Source organism: Bubalus kerabau, chromosome 20 (genome assembly GCF_029407905.1).
Source record: "Bubalus kerabau isolate K-KA32 ecotype Philippines breed swamp buffalo chromosome 20, PCC_UOA_SB_1v2, whole genome shotgun sequence".
Taxonomy (NCBI): Eukaryota; Metazoa; Chordata; class Mammalia; order Artiodactyla; family Bovidae; genus Bubalus; species Bubalus kerabau.
This window is the reverse complement of record NC_073643.1, coordinates 57,797,686-57,825,408: the sequence shown is the minus strand read 5'-3', so window position 1 is coordinate 57,825,408 and position 27,723 is coordinate 57,797,686. Positions and strand designations below refer to the sequence as shown.

General features: G+C 39.6%; 1 protein-coding gene and 1 long non-coding RNA gene across 13 annotated transcripts in view; one reads left to right on the top strand and one right to left on the bottom strand.

Moving 5' to 3' along the window:
* The window catches only part of TMCC1 (transmembrane and coiled-coil domain family 1), a 155,672-nt gene that overhangs the window by 30,128 nt on the left and 97,821 nt on the right, over positions 1–27,723 (bottom strand). The window contains exon 1 of one of the 11 annotated variants that reach the window (XM_055557565.1): positions 1,846–2,028. The exons of the other annotated variants lie outside the window; for them this stretch is intronic. Within the exon in view, the coding sequence (XP_055413540.1) occupies positions 1,846–1,908 (63 nt within the window). The 5' untranslated portion in view covers positions 1,909–2,028. Of the gene's footprint in view, positions 1–1,845; positions 2,029–27,723 lie in introns of those variants that run through there. 11 annotated transcript variants of the gene reach the window in all.
* On the top strand, positions 1,594–14,273 carry LOC129634985 (uncharacterized). 2 transcript variants are annotated; one of them, XR_008706041.1, is made up of 4 exons: positions 1,594–2,306; positions 2,464–2,597; positions 8,474–8,605; positions 9,242–11,713. It is a non-coding gene; the product is annotated as an uncharacterized LOC129634985 (long non-coding RNA). The 2 variants fall into 2 exon arrangements; XR_008706040.1 differs by lacking the exon at positions 9,242–11,713 and adding an exon at positions 14,008–14,273 and having other exon boundaries at positions 1,618–2,306.

Here is a 27,723-nt window from a genome sequence, read left to right as displayed (position 1 = left end):
AGAAAAAGGACAGAGTGCTGCGAGAAAAGGAATAATGTAAGACAGAGAAACCTACTTTAGACTGGAAGGTCACAGAGTAATTCTTTGAACAGGGGCACTGAAACTGAGTTCTCAGAGACAGAAAGGACGTTGTTACTTAACTGGGTCACAAAGGAAGAAGAGAAGTCTTATTACTGTAGGTCTCATGTGCCGACAAAATATACAATTTGAATGATCATAATCAAGATGAAACTACACAGTTAAGCTGGCAATTCAAAAAGAGAAAAAAGATTTGTCTATTCATTGCTTCTCACAACTCACTTGGTGAAGGACTGAGGCTGTGTTATCAAAAACTCTAAGCAGCTAGAAAACTTGGCTCTTCTACTGGGTAGAAGAGGGGCTCAAGGACAAGGTCTGAGGTAGGCTAATAAAACAGCCACCGCACCATCCAGTGGTACTTGCCCAAGAAAGGCTGGGGAAGAGTCAACCTTCGTGCTCAGCAAAACACAAGAAACAGGATCCAACTTAAAGCAGATTAGGGCAAGGTGATTCTGGTAAGATTTCACTGACCTAATGTAACTACTTCTTTAACTCGCAATAAAAATGCTTATTCAGCCCAGTTCAGTTGCTCAGTCGTGTCCGACTCTTTGTGACCCCATGGACTGCAGCACCCTGGGGTTCCCTGTCCATCACCAACTCCCGGAGGTTGCTCAAACTCATGCTTATTAAAGAGCCCCAAATCCAGACTCCAAAATTTGCTGAAAGCAAACTCTAGATTTTAAAGAGATAAATATCTTTATATTTCTTGGGGGTCCATAAGTATTTCAGGGCTTCTTTAGACAACTATCTTTTCTCTAAAAAAGGCTAATATGTATTAACAGTAACAGAAGGGCTCATAATGATGGAACTGGGTCTGGCAAAGCAAAATTGTACAAACTAGAACACAAAAGGGATTAAATCACAGTACAGGCAAAGAGATAAAGCACTAACCAACCACTTGATACCAAACAGCAAAGATAATGAATCGAAGACAAACACCCACCAACGCACAGCTATGAAAGTTGCAGACTCTTCAACCTGCCTTCCTCCACCTCCAGACTTATAATTCTCAGCCTATTACTGTTCCAGTGGCAACAATTAAATAAGAGCACAGAGCCTTTCTTTTTTCTTCTCCACTTCAGGCCACAGGGAAAGCTGTAAAAAAAATGGGGGGAGGGCGGTTGACTATGACTGTTCAAAGAAGAAAAAGGCTATCTAATTGTTAGTGTTCTTTGCCCTGGAAATTCCTAGCTTCTTACCACCTCATGGATATCTGAGAAAACCTGATGACTATTTCTGAAGGTCACAGAACTGAATGACCAGAAATAATGGCTTCCTTTCTGGCTCCCTTGGGTATCCCTTTCCATCAAATGTGAATCTGCAAAATGTTTTAGTCATTGCTAAGAGGCAATTCTATGTAGCAGATACAGAAAAGGAGACAACAACAACAAAAAACAAAAACAAAAAAAGGGGAGGGGGCGGGGCGGGGGGTGGGCGGAGACCCAAAACATAAGCGACACATTTATCTTACCAAAGCCCCCTGTCAGGCCGTCTGCTGATCCTGCTTGCCACAAAGCTCATCCTGCATTTGTGCACTGCCAGCGCAAGCTTGGATCGCGCAAACAATCACAACCTCTTTTGGCTATAAGCTCTTTCCATTTGTCCCAGCTTCCAAACTGCAGACGAGCTGTGGCAGAGTCTGTCACGGCTGCACATACTTGGTTTCCAAGAATAACGCGGTAAATGAGGACAGCTACCACTGGGAATGCCTTCCCCCACCAACAGCCAGCCGAAATGAGGCTTCTAGTTGATCCCTGGGCTTCTCACCTTCACAGCCTCAGAGAAGTGCCTTTCACAGAACAGGCAGGTACAGCCACACCACATAAACATCCCCGCATAGCCAACACCCTGCAGTACGGCCCGCGTACTGTTCTGCTTCTGTCTCCCACGTCAACTCTTGGAGCTTTCTACATTGGGGAGCCAGGGAGGAAGGACTCTGTGCTGAACAAACAGAAAGCTTCTGCCAAACAAGCATCCGTGTGTGTGAGAGAGAGAGTGTGTGTGTACGCGCACGCGCGTGCCTGGGTGTGGGCACAGTTTGCTAGAGCTGAATGCAAATGCACAGTTTGAGACCGGAGATCACAGACAGTATCTGCCGCTCTTCTCCAAGCTGTGAGCATCTTTTATAAAAGACAAAAGCATCCAACGGGCTGGGCTTAAAGCTACAGGACGTTCATTCACCATCCACATTTGTACTCTCATTTACAACTAGAGAACAGCTCAAGGAGGTGAAAAATATTCTAAATAGGGTAACACTGTTTAGGGAGCTTGGTTCCACAAAGACAAAGAAAAAACAATCTATCCATGTTTCAACAGAAGACTAAAAGATTGCCAGGACAAATTTCTATGCTTTTCTAAAGTTTCTTCTCTTATTTTTCATTTTAGGTTTACGAAGTCATTTAAATGAAAACTGAGCAAAGAAAGACTTCTTGTGCAGAGCACAAGACCCTGAAGTCTTTTTCACTATGGACAACAGGAAAAAAAAGCGTCTGAATGAAAAGCAATAAGCTCTCTGAAGTGTAAGTAACAGATTAAAACACCACAATCGTAAACGTGAGCTCAGCTCCTGTACCATCACATACTATTTATGGAATACTCACGATACCGCATGAAAGAACGAAATGTCTTCAAGAGACTGTTCCTGCCCCGAAAAAGTCACTTTGGGATTTACCCTTAAACAACCCATCAAGGATGTCTGCATGATTAATTAGCACTCTTACTGCAATAATCAGGTCAAATCTAAAGAGACCAACTATTTTGTGATCAAGAAAAATCTTTGTAAATTATTTATGATCACAAGAGGGATGGGAGGTTATCAGCAGAAATTGCGAAACACTAAAGTGGTAAAAAAAAAAAAAAAAATTTTAAGTGTCCTTTCAAGGGACTACCCAGTGTTGTCTATCAGATATTTTGGAGTTATCCGATAGTATAAATTCTGCATCTTTGTCTCTGGCTAGGTTATTCTAAAACTGTAGAGATGGAAATTACCTTGTGGATAGTGCTGATGATGAGATACAGATCAATTCTGTCTGGTAGAGAATATAAACTTCCTTAAGTCCAATTCTCATTTTAATATCTTACTGCTTCCTAATAATTGGTGAATTAGTGAGACAAAATCTTTGACACGTGTGTTCATTTTATATGAGTCACAATTTTTCCTTTGAATAAAACCTTTAATATTTGAATCTGTAGCTTTTATTTTGTAAAACATCTAATTAAAAATCAATTGTCTAATTCTGTCTGTTTTAATAAGGTTCTTACAAAAGACCTAAGAACCAAGAACTATTTTTAAATTTTTAAAGAGTTTTAAGAACAAAAACAAACAAAAAGAACACATAATAGAGTACTCTTGTGGCTCTCAAAGCCTAAAATATTTATTTCCTGCTCCTTTACAAAGAAAAAAGAAAGCTTGCTAATCCTTGCTTCACAAACCCAGACAGCGGATTAAAAGTAGAGACATCACTTTGTGGGCAAAGGTCTGTATAGTCAAAGCTATGATTTTTCCAGTAGTCACGTACGCATGTGAGAGTTGGACCATAAAGAAGGCTGAGCGCTGAAGAACTGATGCTTTCACGTTGTGGTGCTGGAGAAGACTCTTGAGAGTCCCTTGGACAGCAAGGAGATCAAACCAGTCAAACCTAAAGGAAATCAGTCCTGAATATTCACTGGAAGGACTGATGCTGAAGCTGAAACTCCAATACTTTGGCCACCTGATGCGAAGAGCCAACTCATTGCAAAAGATTCTGATGCTGGGAGACTAAGGGCAGGAGGAGAAGTGGGCAGAAGAGGTTGAGATGGCATTATCGAATGAACAAACATGAGTTTGAGCAAACTCTGGGAGATGGTGCAAGACAGGGAAGCCTGAAGGGCTACAGTCCACGGAGTTGGAAAGAGTCAGGTACAACCTAGCAACTGAACAACAACAACAATCCTTGCTTTAGATCAAAGTTACAGCATCTCAACAGGCATAGATATTTGAATAAGCGTGATCAACTTGACAAAATAGAAGACACTGAGGATTCAATTAGCATTTAGCAGTAAAGTCAAGTTAGGACCCAGACAGAAAACAGGCTCCTTTACTAAATACCACCCAAAGACATATCAGGGATATTTTATTGATAACACAAAAAGTTTCCTTTAAAAACGTCTTAAAATGTTCAAATGTTAATTTACAAAGAAACTTTTTTTTTTAGCTTTATATATTATTTTTGGCTGTGCTGGGTCTTCACTGCTGTGGGTGCGCTTTCTCTAATTGCTGTGAGTGGGCTTTTCATTGCAGTGGCTTCTCCTATTGCAGGGCACGAGCTCTAGAGTGTAGGCTCAGGGGTTGTGGCCCACGAACTCAGCTGCTCCAGGGCATGTGGGATCTTCCCCAACCAGCGACTGAACCTGTGTCCCCTGCATTGGCAGGCGGATTCTTAACCACCGGACCACCAGAGAAGTCTCAAAGAAACTGTTTAAAACTGTTTTTCATTGACTGGTTTTCAGACTTCTCAACACTGATTAAAGTTTACTGAATATGCCCTTAGAAAGAAACAAAGGTGAACACAAGTTTTACTAGAATCTAATTTATGAAATCCTTTTAAACATTGTAGTATAAATACAATAATCTGGAAATAAAAATAATAACAAAAAAACTACTAAATTCAGAATTTATCTGACAAGAAAATATTTTTTCCCTCAGTAATACAAACCTACAACAGTATTTTTACTGTGTTCAACACTGTTGAGTACTGGGGGGAATGCTGAAATTTTATAGGAAATAGATTTTATCCTTCTAAAAAACTCTTGGGGAAAGAATGCCTTTTAAAAACTTTGTTATGCAACATTTCAAATATGTGTAAAAGTAGAGAGGATACTGAATCCTATACACTGTTTCCAGCATTAATTATTAACTCATGGCTGGTCTTTCCTCCCTCCCATGCAATGATTTGGAAGCAAATCCCAGACAAAAGATACCCTTAACATAAACCAAGACTAATTCTAGAGGCTTTGCTCTATTAAACCTATCTCAGCTGTAAGATCTCATGGATACTACTTTATTTTTTGGACAAAATGCCTAAAGTTCTCCCTCTCTTTCACCCTTCACGATACTTCATGAAGGATCCACTGGGGAAAAATGTCCAAAGACTGAGGAACTTTGTTCTGTAAAGCATCTAATTTGACTGACCTTCTGGATGCTGATGCCTGATGACTGGCTGGATAAACTTTTCCCAAAGTGGCCAAAGATAGGGAAAAGGAAAGCTGAATCGAGGAAGAAAAATGATAAATCTCATAAATCAGTTACTGTAATAGCAGAAAGCAGAGGACAGATTTGCAAGGGAGGCACTGAAGTCAAGACCTGTGGCAACAGCTGGCCGTGCATTCCTCAAGGAGTCTCTTTTCTTGCCCTCCTCCAGCAGGTTACAGGCTCACCTAAAGTCCTTAACCAGCAAGCTCCCACTGCGACTCAGTAAGAGGGAGGTTTCATTTGACTTCAGCAGCTTTCTGTATGCAAAAGCAACCCCTCATAACCAGCCAGTGGGTGGGGGAGCAGAAAAGTGACAAAGAAAGTAACTGTAAAGGAGTTTAAAATCTTTTGAGATTAGTATAGTCATATGAACCTCTAAATAAGGCAAGTGCTTTCTTTTACTGCTTAGAACCAATTAGTTCAGAAAGGAGAGCAACAGAATTAGTGCCAAAGCCAATACCAGAATATGAAGCTTTAGGAAAAGAATACAGGCACCCGCCTTCTTCAGAAATTAACCAGGTTACCTGCCTTGTTATTCGAGACAATTAACTGAAGACGTGCAATTCTGATCCAAAAAGGATGTCCTAGAGACATTTCCATGACTAGTGTCAACATTTAATATATGACAAATATGAAGCAAAATATTCACATCCTTTGGCCCAAGTGTGTTTACAGTAAATGGGAACAGTGTGTAAGTGAAGAACAAGTCTTGCTGAGGTCAAAGACTCACATCAGGATAATGGTAGTCAAAATGGCTGATTAAGAATCTGCACTGATCTTGAAAAATAGAATAAGCACAGGTTCACGAAGTTACAGTTCAGAAACAACTCACTCCTAGAGGCTCAGTGAACTGGATCAATGTATATACAGTAGATGTACACACAGCAGTAGTGTACCTATCATTATAATCACAGAGGGGAAACGGAAGGAGACAAGGAAGATAATAGGACATCTACCGAAGTCAATAAACATGTTCTAACAAAGAAAGTATAGAGAATTAATGTCCCTTCAGATACTAATTTATTTTATTCTATTAAAAATGTTTAATTGAAGCACAGCTGATTTATAATGTTGTGTCAGCTTCTAGTGTTCAGCAAAGTGATTCAGTTGTGTGTGTATATATATATATGTATATATATATATTCTTTTTCATATTCTTTTCCATTATGGTTTATTTCAGCTTACAATGTAGGCTCGATAAATGTCCAGTGAATTAATCCATAAGAAATAAGAATATAACATCATATCACCTCAAATACATGCTTATGTTATATTTAAATCTACAGATAGTTGTGGCTAGTTTCTGAATTGGAATCTTCCATTTTTTTGTATTCAATGTTTCACAGAGCCACCTCTGATTGCTGGACAGTGTTTGCTTATGAATTAATTTTAGTCCTTTAAGGATTCCCTTAGTTTCTGATATCCCACAAGCACATAAAAAGCAGAGTTACAAAATTTTTTTTCTCCACAGAATTCCAAGCCAGAGTTGTAAGAGACCTTAGAAGACAGTCTCTGTGTATGCTCAGTCATGTCTGACTCTTTGTGACCCCATGGACTACAGCCCATCAGGCTCCTCTGTCCATGTGATTTTCCAGGCAAGGATACTGGAGTGGGTTGCCATTTCCTACTCCAGGGAATCTTCCCAGCCCAGGAATTGAACCTGCATCTCCTGTGTTAGCAGGTGGATTCTTTACCACTGTACTACTTTGGAAGCCCCAAAAGATAGTCTACCCAGTATTTAAGTGCAATTTACTAGAAATGGGGGTGAAATCATTCACAATTAAAATCTGGAGACAAATTTCTCATATAAGGCTAAGAAGCAATAACTATAGAAGGCCTCTGTTCTCAAACCATTATTTAGAAAATCAATATGGAACCATCTCTAGTTTGTTCTTGACTTTGGCACACTCAGGGAAAAAAACATATTCCATCTTCCCAAGAATATTTTCTGACAAAATTACTTTTTATCTTATAATGATTTCATAAAAATTAATTTTTAAAACTATGTTACAGTCAAGTTAATTTTAACTTTACAGTTTAGATGACTGTTAAGACTTTATAAAGAGGGCTGAGCACTGAAGAATTGATGCTTTTAAACTGTGGTGTTGAAGAAGACTCTTGAGGGTTCCCTGGACTGCAAGGAGATTAAACCAGTCAATTTTAAAGGAAATCAGTCCTGAATATTCATTGGAAGGACTGAGGCTGAAGCTGAAACTCCAATACTCTGGCCACTGATGGAAAGAACTGATTCACTGGAAAAGACCCTGATGCTGGCAAACACTGAAGGCAGGAGGAGAAGGGGATGACAGAGGATGAGATGGTTGGATGGCATCACCGACTCAATGGACATGAGTTTGAGCAAGCTCCGGAAGCTGGTGATGGACAGGGAAGCTTGGCAAGCTGCAGTCCATGGGGTCACAAAGAGTCGGACACGACTGAGTGACTGAACTGAACTGAAGGCTTTATATGGTATTATAGAATTTGCAGCCCTTTAATCTAGGGAGTAGGAAAGGAAAAGTCCTAATTAAAATTCCTAATAACTTAGTGCTTTGTCTTGCACATTAAGGGGAGAACTTTAATAAAACAAATTTGCTCGTGACCAATTGATAACAAATGTTCTTTTGGTGGCTTTTTGTAAACAAAATTGAGATGGGAATATTGTTAGTCATCTCTCGTATTCTTTTCAACTACTAGGAACTCTGTTTTCTCTCAGGGTGTTTTATGTTGTAATTGTATCAACAACAATGTTTCTGTTATAACATCCTAATGTTAGGGTAATATTAATAATGCCACTTTTCCAGAATTTTAATTTCAAAGAATGACTAAGACAACCTAATTCTTAAAATGTACTGTAATAGAACAAGATTCTAAATCGTCTGATTTAGGTTAATTAAGATCCCACTAGGTAAAGACTTCCTTTTTTGCTATAGGATCTAAATTACTTTGAGTTAAGAGATTGCCAGAGAACCTACTCACAGCATTTCTAATTCACTTCTTTGGTTTGTTTTCTTTTTAATTGAAAATGGTGTTAAGAACAGCTGACCTTTCCATAAATCACATAAATATGATACAGCTGAATCATATAATGTGGTGACTTCTGCTTTACATCTGAGAATACCACTGAATTCCAACTTTACAGCTCAACATTTTAATTACTCTTTTCAGCTGCTTGACATCTTCAACCCTGACTAAGCATAGCAATGTCATTAGTGACGGATTAATGAAGAGGTTGAAGAGGACCGGAAGCACTTTGCAGCAATCCATCAGAGACCGTGTTCCGGGATGGTGTTTATCCAAGTTAGTAATCTTCACTCTTTCATTCATTGACTCAGTTATGAATAATCAATTATAATTTCCTCCCCTCAAAAGATACCATGAAAAACTCTGTTAAATGTACTGCTGAAATCTAGATGTCCTGTCTTCAGAACATCTCTACTACTATAGTAAGCCTATTAAAAAAGGGAATGAGCTTAGTCTAAGGATAATCAAACTTAGAAAATCTGTTTAGTGCCTTCCCTATGGGCTTCTTTTACAAAGTACTTATTTATGTATGCCTAACCACTGGTATGGAATAGTAACAATTTAATGCTAAGGAGACTGAAAATTTGCCTATTTTTCAAAGAATTAATAGCAGCCAGAAAATATTTCTGTACCCTTAATTTTAACATTAATAAAAAACGGAAGCATGAACTGTTTTAAGTTTTAATCTTAAGACTGTTAGTGTTTTAGCAACTTTAGATCAAGTAAAATGTTTAGAATACATATATACACCATATGGTTACACTCATTTCACTGTATTTTTTTTATTTCAAATTCCTATTAATTTGTAGGCCACAGAGATTTGTGCTCACGCTCAGTTATCGAGTCATGTCCAACTCTTTGCAACCCCATGGACTAGACACAGCCATGATCCTTTTCCATGTAATTTTCCAGGCAAGAATACTGGAGTGGGTTGCCATTCCCTCTTCCAGGGGATCTTCCTGACCCAGGGATCGAACCTGCGTCTCTTGCATTGGCAGGAGGATTCTTTACCACTGAGCCCCTTGGGAAGCCCAGGCCACAGAGATCAACCTCATGTAAATTAAGATATGCAACTCTTCACTTAAGGAATATTTTGTTCCAGCAAAATAATGTGCAAATCAAGGATTTAATATGGAATAATATTTATTACATTTGAAAATGTGTTACACTTAAAAGTGACTATATAAAGGAATTTAGAATGAATGCTTTTGAAAGTAAATAATTACCCTATCCAGAGTTAGAAAACTTTGTCTAAATCCAGATTTTCCTCTGTACTAGTAGTACTAGTTTAAGTCCAGTAAACTCCTTCATTTATCTTCTATGAGTAGTTTGTAACTGAATAATAATCAGTTAAGCAATTGCTTTTTAACTCTATTAACTGCCTAGAAACAGAAACCTAAGCTTGAGGCCGGTGTGTCTACTTCTGAGAGTCCCAGGAAGGTGTGTCACTGTATTTCTAAACCAACCTATACGCGTCTATACACATACATTCTGAAACACCCTAAAATCTAACCATCTTGAGAAGCTGTCTTGTGAAATAGCCTTATTTTACAAGTGAGGAATAAAAGCTCTGGCATGTTAACTAAATCCCCAAGTTCCCATCTGGTTCTGGCAGGACTGGGACTACAGCCCATACCTCTCCAATGTACTCCTTGTTTACATATTAGGCTTATTACTTGTTGTCATCTTCCCCAACTAGAATGGAAGCTGCATGAGGTCAGAGAGCCATCTCAACTCCCAATCTCTGATAGAAAACAGATTCTCCAACAACTGTTTGTTCAGTGAACAAATGATCAGTCTACACCACCCTGTTTCAGATATGATATACTGGAACTCTGGCATACAGTAATTTCTGGCATGAATTAAAATAATCAATGACGAATGTTCTTAAGCATTAAGTCAGAGCTCTCAACCTATTTTTCTTCTCACAGTCTTAAGGGATGTAAAACATTCTCCGGAGGAGAAGGAAAGCATTTTGAGCACTGGGAGTAGGGAGACGCTGCCCTGCGAAACAGTCTTCTGCTGCCGTGCTGTACACTTCTCATCCACCACTGAAATCACTGTTCTAGCTATTCCTTTCGAATGAAAGTCAATTACAAAGAAATCCCACAATTACAAAATACTGTGGGCAGATCTTTGCACTGTTTCATAGGCATTGTTCCTAGGGAATCTGACCTTTATGTAGCACTCTGAGCCCCATGAAACGATGCGAGTTGGTCAAGCAGCAGTTGAGATGGGAGGGGAGTTTTATCATTTGAAAGTTCACCATTTAATAAAGTGACAGTCCAATGTAAATAACTGTTTAAATAACAGATAGCATCTGTACAGAACCAAATAATTATCACCATAAATTCTGGGCATTTGTACAGAAAATCAAGGCAATTTATATAGATGTATGTTGTTGCAGGGTTATTAAAGAAGGAAAAAGCAAATTATTCATCTTTAAGTCAACATCTGGGAATATTATCTTGTGTAATATTTAAAACACAAATATAACTTTAATATATAAGCAATGCGTTCTGTAATATCCCACGTCCTAAGACTCTCCATTTCTTTCCTAGAATCAGATATGTTTTCCCCTCTAGAGTTTTGTGCCTTTAAAATGTTTATCCTGCAGTTTTCATAAAGTATGTTGCAACCTCATGCAAAGAGGTTATACATAAACCCCTATCTACAGCAGTTTGATGTATCCAGAAACTAGAGCAAGTACCTCTTTTCTGAACATTTTAATCATTGTTTCAATGAGAGGATCCTTGTGGCGCAGCTGGTAAAGAATCCCCCTGCAATGCGGGAGACTTGGGTTCGATCCCTGGGTTGAGAAGATCCCCTGGAGAAGGGAAAGGCTACCCACTCCAGTATTCTGGCCTGGAGAATTCCATGGACTGTATAGTCCATGGGGTTGGAAAGAGTCGGACGCAATTGAGTGACTTTCACTTTCGCAGATTTGATGAATACTTTGGGTCAGTGAGAGACATGGATAGAGAAGTAAGTTTAATCTAAAATTATTCACTCAGGTACTAAGTGATTTTGGCAAGCTTTTCTCTACTCATGGATTAAGGCAATACACAGACAAAACAACGTCAATTAAAAATATTCAGATTACGTTTTATGTTTTCCTCCTCTTTTGGGACTGTCAATAATGAAGAAAAAGGAGTTAACTTCTGTTTTACTATCAGTCTCCACCGCCTATCCTTTCAGGGCAGGCCTATGAATTCTTTTCTTCTGAACACCCCATTCAACCTGGGATTGCACTCTTAGTAAAACATAGATAAGGAAACTGACCTTTTATAACCTCAGAACAAACAGAGATGTTGTCAGGGTTTTAAAATCCAAGATACAGAACACACAACAGGTAAAAAAAAAAGGGGGGGGGGTGCACAGAGCAGAGGTACAAATCTGTTAATAAAGCTGGCATTTAAAGTGATCAACCATAAGGAATAGGAGAGTGACTTAACACCAAACTTCAGAGTGAAAAATCTATTTGGATCTTAAATAAGTGGCTCACAACAAATAATAATACACATCAGCTTTAGGATCAGGTAAAACTGTACAGAATCTGTGTGCTTCAGCATGTATGTCTTAGAAAAGACCTATGTATTATTTATAAACCCACAACACACCAAAAAATCATGGTAAACTCAGCTGTTAGCCACACTTTGTACTCCTGACTGTGGATGAGATGTGAAAATGGTGGATTCGCTGTGAAGCTGGATCACCCTCCCATCCAGTGGAATCTCAGGGACTTGCTCCACTGATCCCGAGGCATAGTACCAAATATGTGCATACCGCTTTACCATTCAGAAAATTGCCAAGTCTTTGGGAAAAATACACGAAAAACAAGTAGCTGAGTAATAAGAACCGTTTTGTTTTTGTTTTTTTAATGTGAGAAATATTTCAAATGGCTTTAATCCAAATTCTTATTGGTTATGCATGCCTGGTATCTTCAAATTTAACCCAAGCTTTCCCCAAGCTGCCAAAGGCAAAGGAAACTCTGGTTCTCTGAAGAAAATACTTAATTGTGGAGAACTACTCAGCCTGAGAGAGTGAGGATGACATTTACTCTGCACTGAAGCAGCCCTGTCATACGGCAGCACGGGACACTCTGGTATCATCTGAGCATGCCCACACAGCCAAAGAACACTCTGTGCGTTCTACCTAAATACCTAGGGGTAAAATAAACAACTAGGAAACACATAATACGCCTCTCCATTACTGCCACCTCACACAAGTCAGTCCCAAAATAGCAAATGCTTGGGGCTGAGATCTACTGCTGAAAAATGCTAAGTTTCAGCAGCTCAAAGCATTTCCTGTGTCTGTCTCAGCCACCAGCCCCCACTTAAAGCTGTAGAATTATAAGATTAAGGAAGAGATTTGAGGAAAAAAAAGACAGATACACACACATATACAACATACGGTTTCCGAGGAGAGTGAGGGTTCCATGCTTGTGAGGGAGAAGGAGGAGGAATATGCCGAAGAACCCTTGGGTTTCTCCCAGATTTGAACATGCTGTACTGTGGCATGAGGTCAGCAGAGACTGACTCCAGCCCTGTGAGGCTGAATTCTACCCTGACAAAGCAGGATCACTGTAATATGAAGCAAGAGGACCCAGGGCATGTTGGCTGCTGTACAGAGTGGCTGTTCTAGAAAGTAATGGCAATTCCAAAACAAGGGATCTATGCTGTCACATGAGGTGATCTTCAGTCCAGTTAAGCAATAAGCACCCAAAATACTCTGAATCCCAAACACAGGCAGCTCAAAACATTAGGAGAAAACTTTGTTCCTCAAACCTATTTTGTGTCTGGAGGAAATGAACAGGAAGTGGAAAATTCTAAGAACTATTGGTTATTTTGTTTTGTATCACAAATAATGTCCAGATTCTATTCTAAATGAGGCACAGTCGTTTGGACACTGTGACCTAGCCAAGGAGCCCCAAAACTTTTCTATTACTTTACAAGGAAGAAGGGAGAATGTTCTAAAAAAAATATTTTTGGTGTCAGAGATACGCTGAAACTGAAGAGATGGTTTAAAAACCTCATTTCTCCCAAATACCCAAAAGGCAGAGGTTGCTGCACATTACCATTTCTTTTTAGGTCACCAAGAATGTATATAACTGTACTGTTAGAAATTTTTCCCTGAAATAAGGGGAACACACACACACACACACACACACACACACACACACACACACAAATCATGAAGAGAAAAAGGAACCAGGAGATGGAATTTCCGTCAAGACAAAAACACAGGACACACAGTGCAGACAATCCTCCGCATTCTGTGGTCCCCCTTATATTACGGAAGTTTTACTCTAGACCAGAAGTGACCCAATCCTTTCATCATTCTCAGAAAGACAAAACTCTGATGAAAAGAATGGATTCCGGATTAGGGGTGGGGTTAGGTGTGACTATCAGGGGGGTCTCCTGGAGTGATGGACACATGAACACGCACACGCACACCCCCAATCATCACACAGCATCAGCTTTCCCTCAAACGTCTCCCAAGTCCTCTGAATCCCAGTTCTGCCATTTCTGGGATGCACGGCAATATAAATGAGAACACCTCAGGCCTCTGCGACTTCACCTTCACCTCATTTCACCTTCAAGCGCTTCAGGCCGCCTCACCTAAAGCATGGGCCCGATGCACGTTAGTTCCCTTTCCTACTTTTATTTCCATCACAGATCTGTTCTCACAGACACCAACCGCCATGGATTTCTACGCAGAAACTGAAAGTCTGCAAATCAGAGTGTGAGTTCAAAGTTCTGTGCTTCCCCCGTGCCAGCTGACGACATCTCCAACAGCCACACTGCATCGGGGATAAGCATGTCTGCTGCTTATTCATTCAGCAGCGGCAGAGGCTAACAACTCAAGCCTGAACTCTGTGCTTGTTATCAAGAAGATAACGGCACAGGACAAATCAATGAATAAAAGCTGTTCTGTTCTCTTTTTGGGCTCTTTTCTGGTCTTGTCCTCTTTTTAGTCTTATCTGTAATAGTGCGAAGTCGCTTCCGTAGTATGACTCTTTGCGACCCCATGGACTGCACCCTGCCAAGTTCCTCTGTCCATGGGATTCTCCAGGCAAGAATACTTGAGTGGGGTGCTGTGCCCTCCTCATTGGTCTTATATGTCCAAATAATATTTCTCAACTCCACCAGGGAAAGGACAAGAAGTGTGGAAAGAGCAGAACAATCAGAGCTATGAAGTACTCAGGATCTGCTTAGTTTCACATTCAAAAATGAATCACAGGCACTTTACAGGTGGGGTGAGAAGGGTCTTCAAAGGGTATGAATATGAGAAAATCAATTCAAGTAAAAAAATAAAAAATTCTAAGAAGTGACATCCTCATGGTCCGAAGCAAAGTCTGCCCATCTCCACAAGCTGTGGCACTGTGCCCTCTGGCACTTACCTCTGCTCCCCACTCAGACATCTCACTGCTGCTCTGTCCCCGCTCTGCCTCCTGAAGAAAACTGTCCAGGACCCCAGCAGACACATGGATGAGCTCTTACATGACTGTGCTTCAGAACATTCAGCTCTTCCGGGACTTGCCAGTTAGTCAAGTTAGTCAAACGGCATTTACCTTTGACCTTATTAACACAAGGTTCTGTTCCACCTCACCACTGAGATCACTAATCTCAGGACTAATCACCCCTGTGTAATTACATCTTAAGCTTTCATGTCTAAGAAATTAAATCTCATTGGTGCTACCCTATTCCCTCCCTCTCCCCCTCCCATCAGGATCTATTATACCATCTTTCAAGCCAAAGTCAAGGTGGTATAAAGAAATCAAGCAAAACTACATTAGAATTGACTCTACTGATTACTGACTGTCCAACTTTCATAACCACTGAACGTCAGTTTCTTCATCAAAATAAGGATATAGCACACCTTTCAGCCCCCATTTCTGAGCACTGACATACAGATTATCAGATACTGCTGCTACAGTGAATAAACCCAAATTTCAAGAATAATCTCTTCTATGTACATGGCTCTTTACAGAAGTTTTCAAAGCAATTGATGTGACATAATCTCCATTTTACAAAAAAGGAACTTGAGATTTGCACAATTCCTGAATATGGCAGGGCCTCAGTAAATATTAGTGACTACTCTGAAGGTTGACTTATTCAGGATTACATAACTGGGGTGGGTTAGGATTAGAACCAAGGAATTCTGACTCTTCCCTAACATTCTTTCCACTATTTTGCCATTCAGTTATTTGCCTCTATTTCTGTGCTTCTGTGTTTATTTGGAGGAAATAAAATTATAAATTATATTTCTCATGCTCTATCTTTGTCATTTATTATTTCTATATTGGCTTTCTTTAGGTTATATATATATTTTTTGCATACTCAAACTTTCAAAGCTTCTCTATACATTCATCCTAATAAACTGAAGATTCCATGACTTATTTCAGCAAAATAAATTGAGATCATTTAGTTATTTCTTGATAGACTTCTTACACTACAACTTCACTCTCTATTTCCAGTATTGTAATTTCATCTGAGCAAATGTCTCATCTTTTGGTTTCCAACTGTCTACCACGGGGAAAGGACTCTCTGATCTAAAGAGTTTGACCTCACACTCTTCACATAATTTACCTAGAAGCCAGATCAGAATTTTTTCATTTCTGTCATTTACATCTCTCTTCGTAAAGCAATGCTTAAGAATAATTTCCTTTGCCAAGAAGACTCATGGTCTTTTCCACAAATGATACTAACACAAGCAGCTATCAACATGCAAAAGAATGAAGTTGGACTCTTCCTCACAAAATATAAAAGATTAACTCAAAATGAATCAAGAATCGAAATGTAAGACCTAAAACTATGGGTGTAAATCTTCACGACCTTGGATTTAGTCAATGGTTTCTTAGATGTAACAGCAAAACCATAAGCCATAAAGGAAAAAACAGATAAAACAGCCACAACAACTTCAAAGTGCACCACTAAGAACATGAAAAGACAACCCATAGAAAGGGGAAAAACTTTTGGCAAATCATAAGCTTTTTAAAGGAACTGTACATAGAATATATAAAGAACTATTACAACCAAATGTTAGCGAGAAAACCCAAATGGGCAAAGGCCCTGAATAGACACTTCTCAATAGAAGACTGACAAATGGCCAAAATGTACATTAAAAACATGCTCGACATCATTAGCCTTCAAGGGAATACAAATCAAAACCACAATGAAATACCAGTTCACACCTAGCTAGGATGACGATAGTAACTAGAATTGGTGAGAATGCAGAGAAAGAGGAACCCTCGTAGGCTGCCGGCGGGGATGCAACATGCTACAGTCCCTTCGGCAAACAGTCTGGCAGTTCCTCAAACGATTAAACAGACCGTTACCATATGATTCAACACACCACTTAGAGGTACATGCCCAAGACAAATGTCCACAGAAAAACTTGTACCCAGACATTCACAAGAGTATTATTCATGAAAAAAGGAGAAGCAACTCAAATGTCTATCAACTGATGAATGATATATAAAATGTGATATTCATATAACTGAATATTACCTGGCACTAATAAATACTGCTAAATAACAAAGTATAATCTTGAAAACAGAATGCTAAATTAAAGAAGCCAGTCACAAAGGATCATATATTTTATGATTTGATTTACATAAAATGTCCAGAACATTCAAATTTACAGAGACAGAAACTAGATTAGTGCTTGCCTAGGGCTGAGGGGAATGATAAGATTGGCAGATGTGTGGATTTCTTTCTGGGGTAATGAAAATGTTCTAACCTTAATTACAGTGCCAGTTGGGAAACCGAATAAAGTAAAAGTCGTGCAATTATAAACTCCCATGGGTGAAGGGTATTACATGTGGATTGTATTAAAAAAAACTGTTAAAGTTTGTTGAAAAGCCGTTAAAACTTGAAAAAGTCACTTCTTGATTAAACATTTCTAACAGGACTTGTGTTCTCAGCTACCCTGACTCTTAAGATCTATACAGATTTATTGCACAGATGTACTTGGTTACAGACAGAATGGTATATACCAAAGAAAGCATTCAGAGTCAAGGAGAGAAGAAAATGTAGACGGAATACCCACTTTGGCACCAATAACCTGTGTAGACAAGTCTTACTAAGCCCGTTTCTTCATCTCTGAAGCCTCTTATGATAAAATTGTCGGCTGAATCAACTCTCTTAGAAAGACTTTCTCTTAGTTTGCACAAACCTGAACTTCATGAGCAGTTGAGAATTCTATGAAGACTGCAATAAGGGATTAAAAAAAGAATTAAACATTCAATAAAAGACTTCTGTAGAAAAGTGTCATCTGTACTTCATGCTGTTTATTATGGTGAATCTTTGGAATATGCAGCTATTCCTCTACATGTTATATAAAGTATTCAGAGTAAAATATTTTATCACGAAATAAGAGAAACAAAGTTGTGTTTACATTACACAAATGGCACTGTGAAGTATATGCAATTGACATGTGAATTAGAAACACTCACAAAGCTGTTATGTTGTAATGCACCATCAATTTTTTTTGGATGATGAAATGTCTTTACACCCCAAACAACGTAGTACTATTTTTAATCACAACTACTACTATCGATAACCACCAGAACAGTGACCTTTCAAGTACTAGGCTCTTCATATACATTACTTCATTTAATCCACAAAACACCTGGCCCTCTACTTATTCACTGGCTTCATTTCTAATGAAGAGGAAATTAAGGCTCAGCGAGGGTAAGCCACTTGCTTACCTGTGCTATTCAGCCTATCTCTGATGCTCTCGTAGGCTGGCCTACATCAAATGACAAACCAAATCCCAAGGGAGATGCTTCCTTTACGCTACCCATCCTAAAGGAAGGTAGCTACCTTGCTAGCTTTAGGTTCACACTGTGACGGCAGTTCACAAGAACTGGGATGGTTTGTAAACACGTGTAACATTCGTACAGTATCCATCACTACTGGCCTTGCCTGCTGAAACTCTCTCACCCTGGAATGCCCTTCTACACCCACGAGCCTTTAAAGGCTCAAAGCCAATGCTCTCATGAAGTTTTCTCTGAGTTCCTTCTGTGGAAATCTTTCTCCCAATCATAGCATTTCACGAATATAATTATAAAACACCTACTCTGAGCCAGATGTTGTGATAGGCACTGAGTTATTTACTTTTTTACCATATGGTGCAGACCAAAAAAATCAATTGTATTTATGTTTCACTCAGTGTATAAAAACCGGCAAACAGGCTACATGGTCTGCAAAATGCCCTGATAGAGAAAAATTATCTTGATCATAGCTTCAGAAACAAAGACAGTGGAAGGTAAAAGGCATTTCTGAGTTCAGTTTCTAAACTCAAAGAAAAACTTAAAACTCACAACCTCGTTGCTATTGATTAATTTATTTAAAATTCAGGCTTTAAAAAATACTTTCACCATTTTATAAAACCCAAATCAAGAGCTTTTCTGGTAGGTTTCAACTGCCAATTTCCATTTGTTTTAAAGGAAAACAATTACAGTCATAACAGCATCTAATGAAACATTCTAGTGACACCAGAGTATGATTTTAAGAGTTCCTTTGAAATTATCCAAATCTCTAGAGTAAATCTGATTAATCTTGTGTTCCATGTACCAAATTCAATGCAAAATGGATGCTTACACTGCTGCTAAGACGTTTAAAATCTTAATTTCACCTTGTAGTTACAAGTGTACTTCCACTTGTACCAAGTAGAGAGAGCACTTCCAGCAACTTCAGGGGAAGAAGGGTAAGGGGGCAGTGAGGCTGGTTTGCTGTAGAAGATTTTAGAAAATCAAGTATTTTTAAGTTGAAACAACCCATTTCTCTTCACTCTTTTCTTAAAAACATTTAAAATAGCACGCAGTATGCAATCTCAGTATATAACTTGAGAGTTTTACACATATTCAATATAATCTCATAACAGCCCTGGTAGGAAGTTGTTACAACCACCATCTTCAACTCCAAGATGAAGCTGAGAGGATGAGAAACTTGCTCAAGGTTAAGAGCACTGACCGGTAAAGGAGAAGAGATCTGAACCTAGGTGTTTCCAGCCAATATATATATATGGTAATTCTGGGTAACCATTAAAGAGCACAACAACCGCCTTCGAGGCTTCCCACAATATGAAGAGAATAAAATCGCTTAGAAAACAAACATGTCATTGTCATGTGCTAAATCGAATTAAACTAGATTTCCAAGTACCAGCTATGAGTGCTAGAGACACCGATCTGATAGGGAAATTCTTCAAGAGTACATTAAAAAAAAAAGAGAGAAAAAACATGTCCCACAGTTTCAAACATGCATTCACATTTCTCGAAACTCACTCTTCTCTTTGGCTTGTATGATGCGATTGTAAAACATTTTGTTGTCATGTCCTGCACCAACTCCACACCTTCTCTTGGGGGCTCATAATCAGAGTTAACACCAACAGCTTCTCAGCCACAGCACAAAAGATGCTTCCAAGAGCGGCTTCACATTTCTCTAAGTGTAGCTGTTGCCACCAGAATCCTCCCCGTCCAGAGCAACTGCCCTGAAGGGAGACCGTGTAGACCTTGCCTACACTTGTGCTGTGCAGCCTCTAGGGCAGCGTTGCTAGACATTCTGGATCCTAAGGGTATTGGCCTCTCTCCCTCCTTTTCAGCAGCACAAAGCATGTCCTTGCTACCCGAACAGAAAGACACGGCTGAACCTCTTCCTTCTATCTAGTTTTTAAATCCCTGAAAGGGAGGGAAAGAAATGAAGTCTTCTTAGAGAAGATTTCATGACTATACCTGTGGCTTTAAAAACTGTTCTAATTTTTTATAATATTTTAGACTGTTGATTACTGTATAATCTCAACTGTTAGAAAACCTGGTCCTAAAGCGATTCCACGAATAAACTGGATGATAAGGAGACAGTTATGATTACACTCACCGCTACCTGTGCATGTGTAGAATAGATGTTTTTTCCATGAGGATACAGGAAGGCTAAGGAAATTCAATAAAGCATTCCTAGCATTCTCACAAGAGAAAATGGGCTAATATAGGGAACATCTGAAGCACTTACACCCTCACGAGTTGTATTAGTCGGTATATGCTCACTCCCCTCGTCTTCTCTTTGAGAGAGCAGGGCACGGGGCAAGGGTGTGTGCAGCGCCCAGGGCCCCAAGGGTGCTCACTGGAGACAGTGGAGTGAGGAGCAGGCAGAGCACCTCCTTACTCTCTCAGTTGGCTCCGGAACCTTGGGCAAGCTTTCTGAATCTGAGTCTCAGTGTCCTCATCAGTAAAACAGGATTATTCACTTTGTATAAATGCTGTGAGAATGAAATGAATTAATGTGTTGAGTTTTTTTTTCCTCCTAGGCACAAAAAGGCATTCAGTAAAAAGGTAATCCCCATATGCTTGCAGACTAATCTAAAACATAAATTTAACCCTAAACACAAGCTCCATTAATGCAGGTTGCAAAAGGATTCTTAAAAATGAATTTATAGAGGCTCCTCAGTTACCCACCCTGTTTTTAAAAATGTAATACAATGGTTCAGTCTTGTTTGGATCACATACCCTCCCTTCTGAGAATTTGATGAAAATTCTTCCTCCAGAAAAACTCGTGGACACATACACATTTACATGTAATCCTAAGAAATTCAGGGACCCAAGATTAAAATTCCCATATGTAATATTTTGCCTTGGATACCAGGGAGTGCAGTCCAAACTATAACTCAGTGTTGTCAGGTAAACCATTGATGTTTTGACGTTCTCCTTGTCCTTTCTTTGAAAACTTGTATTATATGCCTAAGAAGTTTTTGTGTATAATACTTCTATTTAGAAAAGTTTAGACTCTATATAACAGTCAATTCACATTAAATTGCAAATTCAAAATCAAAGTTTTTTCCTTAAGCTTTTAGGATTGGCTTAAATTTCATGATTCTTTCCAAAGGCTAGTAAAATTTAGCAATCTTAGCAATCTGTCTCAGTTGTATAGAATCCACCTGCCAATGCAGGAGATGTGGGTTCAATTCCTGGGTCAGGAAGATCCCCTGGAGCAGGAAATGGTAACCCACTCCAGTATTCTTGCCTAAAAATCCCATGGACAGAGGAGCCTGGTAGCTCAAAGAACTGGACACAATTGAGCAACTAACATTTTAATATATGGCTATAAGTCACTTATTTCCATCTTATTAATACCATTAACTAGAAGTATAAACTGGCTTTTCTTTGGGAGTTTTTAATATAGCATCAGAGCTTAAATTATTCGTATTTGGTATTTGGGAACCTACTCCCAACTGTTTTATTCTTGAACAATTTTGCCAGAGTTGGGAGATTTGCTTCATTTTTTATCCAGATTCCTCTGTGGAACAAAGAGGAACAAGTAGGGTATTTTGAACAAGTAGGGTAATTAATTTTTTTAAGGTAAATGTAGTATGTATGTCTCTAAACCTTAGTTTCCTTGTTGGCAAGGAGCTCATTGGGTTGTTATAGAAATGCAAATATGGTCATAGTATAAGTATTAAATATAAAATCCTTCTAGCCAACAATGACTAGAGAAAGTAGAATGGAAAAGAGATTGAGGGTTCCAGGCAGCTTAAGATAGGTGCAAGGTATTTAGTCTTGTTTTGATCTCTTTAAAGAACAAAAAAATCCAGGATATCCTCATTGTTTCAGAAAAAAACATAAAAATGTTTTAATATGACAAGTAAACTAATCTGTTATTCGTGATCTCAGCTCATAGGGAATTAAGATTAATCCTGAATTTGAAAGGCTAAGTTTTATGTAACATTATAAAAGTTTTATTTTGGCTTCCCAGGTGGCGCTAGTGGTAAAGAATCTGCCTGTCAATGCAGGAAATGCAAGAGATGTGGGTTCGATCCCTGGGTCGGGAAGATCCCCTGAAGTAGGAAATGGCAACCCACTCCAGTATTCTTGCCTGGGAAACTCCACGGACAGAGGAGCCTGGAGGGCTACAGTCCATGGGGTAGCAGAGAGTTGGACATGGACTGGGCACACACACACACACACACAAAACAAGACTGTGATATCTCATAATTCAATAATTATCAGCACAGGCTGTACAGCAAGGCATCTTCTAGTTGACGCAGAATTCAAAGGAATATAGATGTTACAGTGTTAGAGCGCTCTTGGTCCAGATACGAGGTCATCAGGATTCCAGAGGGTTCTGGGGGGCAGAGCTGAACTATATTATTTGTGTTTTAAGTCAGCATCCAACTAACTGTCCTGATTGTCAAATAGTATGAAGAAATTGTGACCCTCACTGTAAGAGTTTAGGGGTCTCATTTCTAGTCAGAAAGTGAAAAGCAAAGAAATATCACCTGTGTAGAAGATTCTGAAAGGCATTTTCTTGGACTCTGATTCAGGCATACCTGAAGTCAAATTTGTTTGGGCTAGTGTTCTCTCCTTAAAAGACCTGCAGGGAGATCAACCACTCCCACCAGGAGTAAATGCAGAGACTGAAAGCTAGAGATGGGTTGCTGGCCACTCAAAATAAGGACCAAAAGGAAGGAGGGCAATGCAATAAAAGCCCCCCTCTGCCTCCTCTTTTCTTACTTCTGTGGAAATGGCAAAACCCAGTCAGAATTATCTTCCACTTGATACAACTATTAACTGCTATGTGAGCTAGAACTGCTTGCTAGGTCTGAGACTAGACTGATAAAAAGAAAAGGAGTGATCAGTGCCCTGATGTCCTGGGAGGCCAAGCTGGAGTGCTAAATTCATTCATTCATCAGTTCATATACATTGTCATTCATCCAAATAGTTGGAGTTTATGGCATCTGTAAGGCTTTATGCTAGTATGCATGGAGAATACAGAGAAGACTGTGCTGCTGAAAAGCTGGATGGAAACTAACGCCTAAGATGTAGATTTTCAAATATTTAGCGCAATGCCTGGCACATAATAAGCAGTCACAAATGCTAGCCATTATTCTCAAAAATCAAATGGTTCTTCAGATGATACAACAATGCTCACTAAACAATCCTTATGATAAATGCTTTTTAAAAATCACTTTAGAGATATAATTCACACACCATTATAGTTCACCCATTTAAAGTATACAATTCAATGATTATTTGTATATTCACAGAAATGCACACCCATCACCATGATCAATCTTAGAACATCTTCCTCACCTCAAAAAGGAGCTTCCTACCCCTTAACCATCTCCCTCCTATTACCCCATCCCTCCTGACCCTATGTAACCACCGATCTATTTTCTGTCTTTACAGCCTTGCCTAGTCTAGGTATTTCATATACATGGAATAACACAATATGTGGCCTTTTGTAATTGGCTTTTTTAACTTAAAACATTTCTAAGGTTCATTCTTGTCATAGCACATATCAGCACTTCTTTAGGATGTTTTCTTAAAGTGAAGCCTTCTTTTGAAAAGCAAATAATCACTCCCTAATCTGAAGAATTAGGAGGAAGGCCGAGAGGAGCTACTTCACGTTCAAGGTCACGAGGGGTGGCTGTGAGGAGATACCTCTCATCCAAGGTAAGGAGCAGCGGCTGCGCTTTGCTAGAGCAGCTCTGAAGAGATACCCCACGTCCAAGGTAAGAGAAACCCAATGCTGTGAGAGGCATCAGAGAGCAGACACACAAACCATAATCACAGAAAACTAGCCAATCTGATCACACGGACCACAGCCTTGTCTAACTCAATGAAACTAAGCCATGCCCTGTGGGGCCACCCAAGACGGGCGGGTCATGGTGGAGAGGTCTGAGAGAATGTGGTCCACTGGAGAAGGGAACGGCAAACCACTTCAGTATTCTTGCCTTGAGAACCCCATGAACAGTATGAAAAGGCAAAATGATAGGACACTGAAAGAGGAACTCCCCAGGTCAGTAGGTGCCCAATATGCTACTGGAGATCAGTGGAGAAATAACTCCAGAAAGAATGAAGGAATGGAGCCAAAGCAAAAAGAATACCCAGCTGTGGATGTGACTCGTGATAGAAGCAAGGTCCGATGCTGTAAAGAGCAATATTGCATAGGAACCTGGAATGTCAGGTCCATGAATCAAGGCAAATTGGAAGTGGTCAAACAGGAGATGGCAAGAGTGAATGTTGACATTCTAGGAATCAGCAAACTAAAATGGACTGGAATGGGTGAATTTAACTCAGATGACCATTATATCTACTACTGTGGGCAGGACTCCCTTAGAAGAAATGCAGTAGCCATCACGGTCAACAAGAGAGTCTGAAATGCAGTACTTGGATGCAATCTCAAAAATGACAGAATGATCTCTGTTCATTTCCAAGGCAAACCATTCAGTATCACAGTAATCCAAGTCTATGCCCCAACCAGTAATGCTGAAGAAGCTGAAGTTGAACGGTTCTATGAAGACCTACAAGACCTTTTAGAACTAACACCCAAAAAAGATGTCCTTTTCATTACAGAGGACTGGAATGCAAAAGTAGGAAGTCAAGAAACACCTGGGGTAACAGGCAAATTTGGCCTTGGAATACGGAATGAAGCAGGGCAAAGGCTAATAGAATTTTGCCAAGAGAACACACTGGTCATAGCAAACACCCTTTTCCAACAACACAAGAGAAGACTCTACACATGGACATCACCAGATGGTCAACACCAAAATCAGACTGATTATATTCTTTGCAGCCAAAGATGGAGAAGCTCTATACAGTCAGCAAAAACAAGACCAGGAGCTGACTGTGGCTCAGATCATCAGCTCCTTATTGCCAAATTCAGACTTAAATTGAAGAAAGTAGGGAAAACCACTAGACCATTCAGGTATGACTTAAATCAAATTCCTTATGATTATACAGTAAAAGTGAGAAATAGATTTAAGGGACTAGATGTGATAGATAGAGTGCCTGATGAACTATGGACGGAGGTTCGTGACATTGCAGAGGAGACAGGGATCAAGACCATTCCCATGGAAAAGAAATGCAAAAAAGCAAAATGGCTGTCTGGGGAGGCCTTACAAATAGCTGTGAAAAGAAGAGAAGCAAAAAGCAAAGGAGACAAGGAAAGATACAAGCATCTGAATGCAGAGTTCCAAAGAATAGCAAGAAGAGATAAGAAAGCCTTCCTCAGCGATCAATGCAAAGAAATAGAGGAAAACAACAGAATGGGAAAGACTAGAGATCTCTTCAAGAAAATTAGATATACCAATGGAACATTTCATGCAAAGATGGGCTCAATAAAGGACAGAAATGGTATGGACCTAACAGAAGCAGAAGATATTAAGAAGAGGTGGCAAGAATACACAGAAGAATTGTACAAAAAAGATCTTCACGACCAAGATAATCACGATGGTGTGATCACTCACCTAGAAGCAGACATCCTGGAATGTGAAGTCAAGTGGGCCTTAGAGAGATCACTATGAACAAAGCTGGTGGAGCTGATGGAATTCCAGTTGAGCTATTTCAAATCCTGAAAGATGATGCTTTGAAAGTGCTGCACTCAATATGCCAGCAAATTTGGAAAACTCAGCAGTGGCCACAGGACTGAAAAAGGTCAGTTTGCATTCCAATCCCAAAGAAAGGCAATGCCAAAGAATGCTCAAACTACTGCACAACTGCACTCATCTCACACGCTAGTAAAGTAATGCTCAAAATTCTCCAAGCCAGGCTTCAGCAATACGTGAACCGTGAACTTCCAGATGTTCAAGCTGGTTTTAGAAAAGGCAGAGGAACCAGAGATCAAATTTCCAACATCTGCTGGATCATGGAAAAAGCAAGAGAGTTCCAGAAAAACATCTATTTCTGCTTTGTTGACTATGCCAAGCCTTTGACTGTATGGATCACAATAAACTATGGAAAATTCTGAAAGAGATGGGAATCCCAGACCACCTGACCTGCCTCTCGAGAAATCTGTATGCAGTTCAGGAAGCAACAGTTAGAACTGGACATGGAACAACAGACTGGTTCCAAATAGGAAAAAGAGTATGTCAAGGCTGTATATTGTCAACCTGCTTATTTAACTTATATGCAGAATACATCATGAGAAACGCTGGGCTGGAAGAAGCACAAGCTGGAATCAAGTTTGCCGGGAGAAATATCAATAACCTCAGATATGCAGAGGACACCACCCTTATGGCAGAAAGTGAAGAGGAACTAAAAGGCCTCTTGATGAAAGTGAAAGAGGAGAGTGAAAAAGGTGGCTTAAAGCTCAACATTCACAAAACTAAGATCATGGCATCTGGTCCCATCACTTCATGGGAAATAGATGGGGAAACAGTGGAAACAGTGTCAGACTTTATTTTGGGGGGCTCCAAAATTACTGCAGATGGTGACTGCAGCCATGAAATTAAAAGACGATTATTCCTTGGAAGGAAAGTTATGATCAACCTAGATAGCATATTCAAAAGCAGAGACATTACTTTGCCAACAAAGGTTCATCTAGTAAAGGCTATGGTTTTTCCAATGGTCACGTATGGATGTGAGAGTTGGACTGTGAAGAAAGCTGAGCGCCGAAGAATTGATGCTTTTGAACTGTGGTGTTGGAGAAGACTCTTGAGAGTCCCTTGGACTGCAAGGAGATCCAACCAGTCCATTCTAAAGGAGATCAGTCCTGGGTGTTCTTTGGAAGGACTGATGTTGAAGCAAAACTCCAGTACTTTGGCCACCTCATGTGAAGAGTTGACTCATTGGAAAAGACTCTGATGCTGGGAGGGATTGGGGGCAGGAGGAGAAGGGGATGACAGAGGATGAGATGGCTGGATGGCATCACCAACTCAATGGACGTGAGTTTGGGTGAACTCTGGGAGTTGCTGATGGACAGGGAGGCCTGGCCTGCTGCAATTCATGGGGTCGTAAGGAGTCGGACACGATGGAGCGACTGAACTGAACTGAATCTGAAGAATAATTATTTCGCTTTGCTTGAGGTGTGTTATAATAGATGGCAAGATACAGCTCTTCCTCACAATACAGTTTGAAGATATTTCACTAGAAAGTAAAATTTTAAAGTCCCCAATCCAAACAACTTCTGAAGACCATTTTTTAAATGCCCACATATATAGACATAAGGATCTTAATGTGTTCGTGAGTTCATTATTTAAAAAAAAGTTTAGTGAGAGGTGCCTCCTGAGAGGTAAATGATTTTAGCAACTAGATCTCTAGGCATTTTGTTTTATTATAAATCCTACTGAACGGGTGTTTCTTTTTCCCTCCTGTTGTCCCCCGCCATAAGAAACTTGAACCATCCATTCTTTTTCTGACTCAAGAATAAGATTTGAAGACTAAGTTGCAAAGGAAAATGGATCTGGTTTAAGGCTTTACAGCATAGTCCCAAATGAAATTAATCCATCCCACAAGAGAAAATCAGGATAAAATATAACACGGCTATTCACTTAGTTCAAAGGATTTCTATTCTCACATTGAGGCAAGCCAGGCTGTCAGGGTTTTTCCATCCACAAAATACAGGGTTGGATTATGTACTCGTTAAGGTCTCTTCCATCTCTGAGAGACTATGACT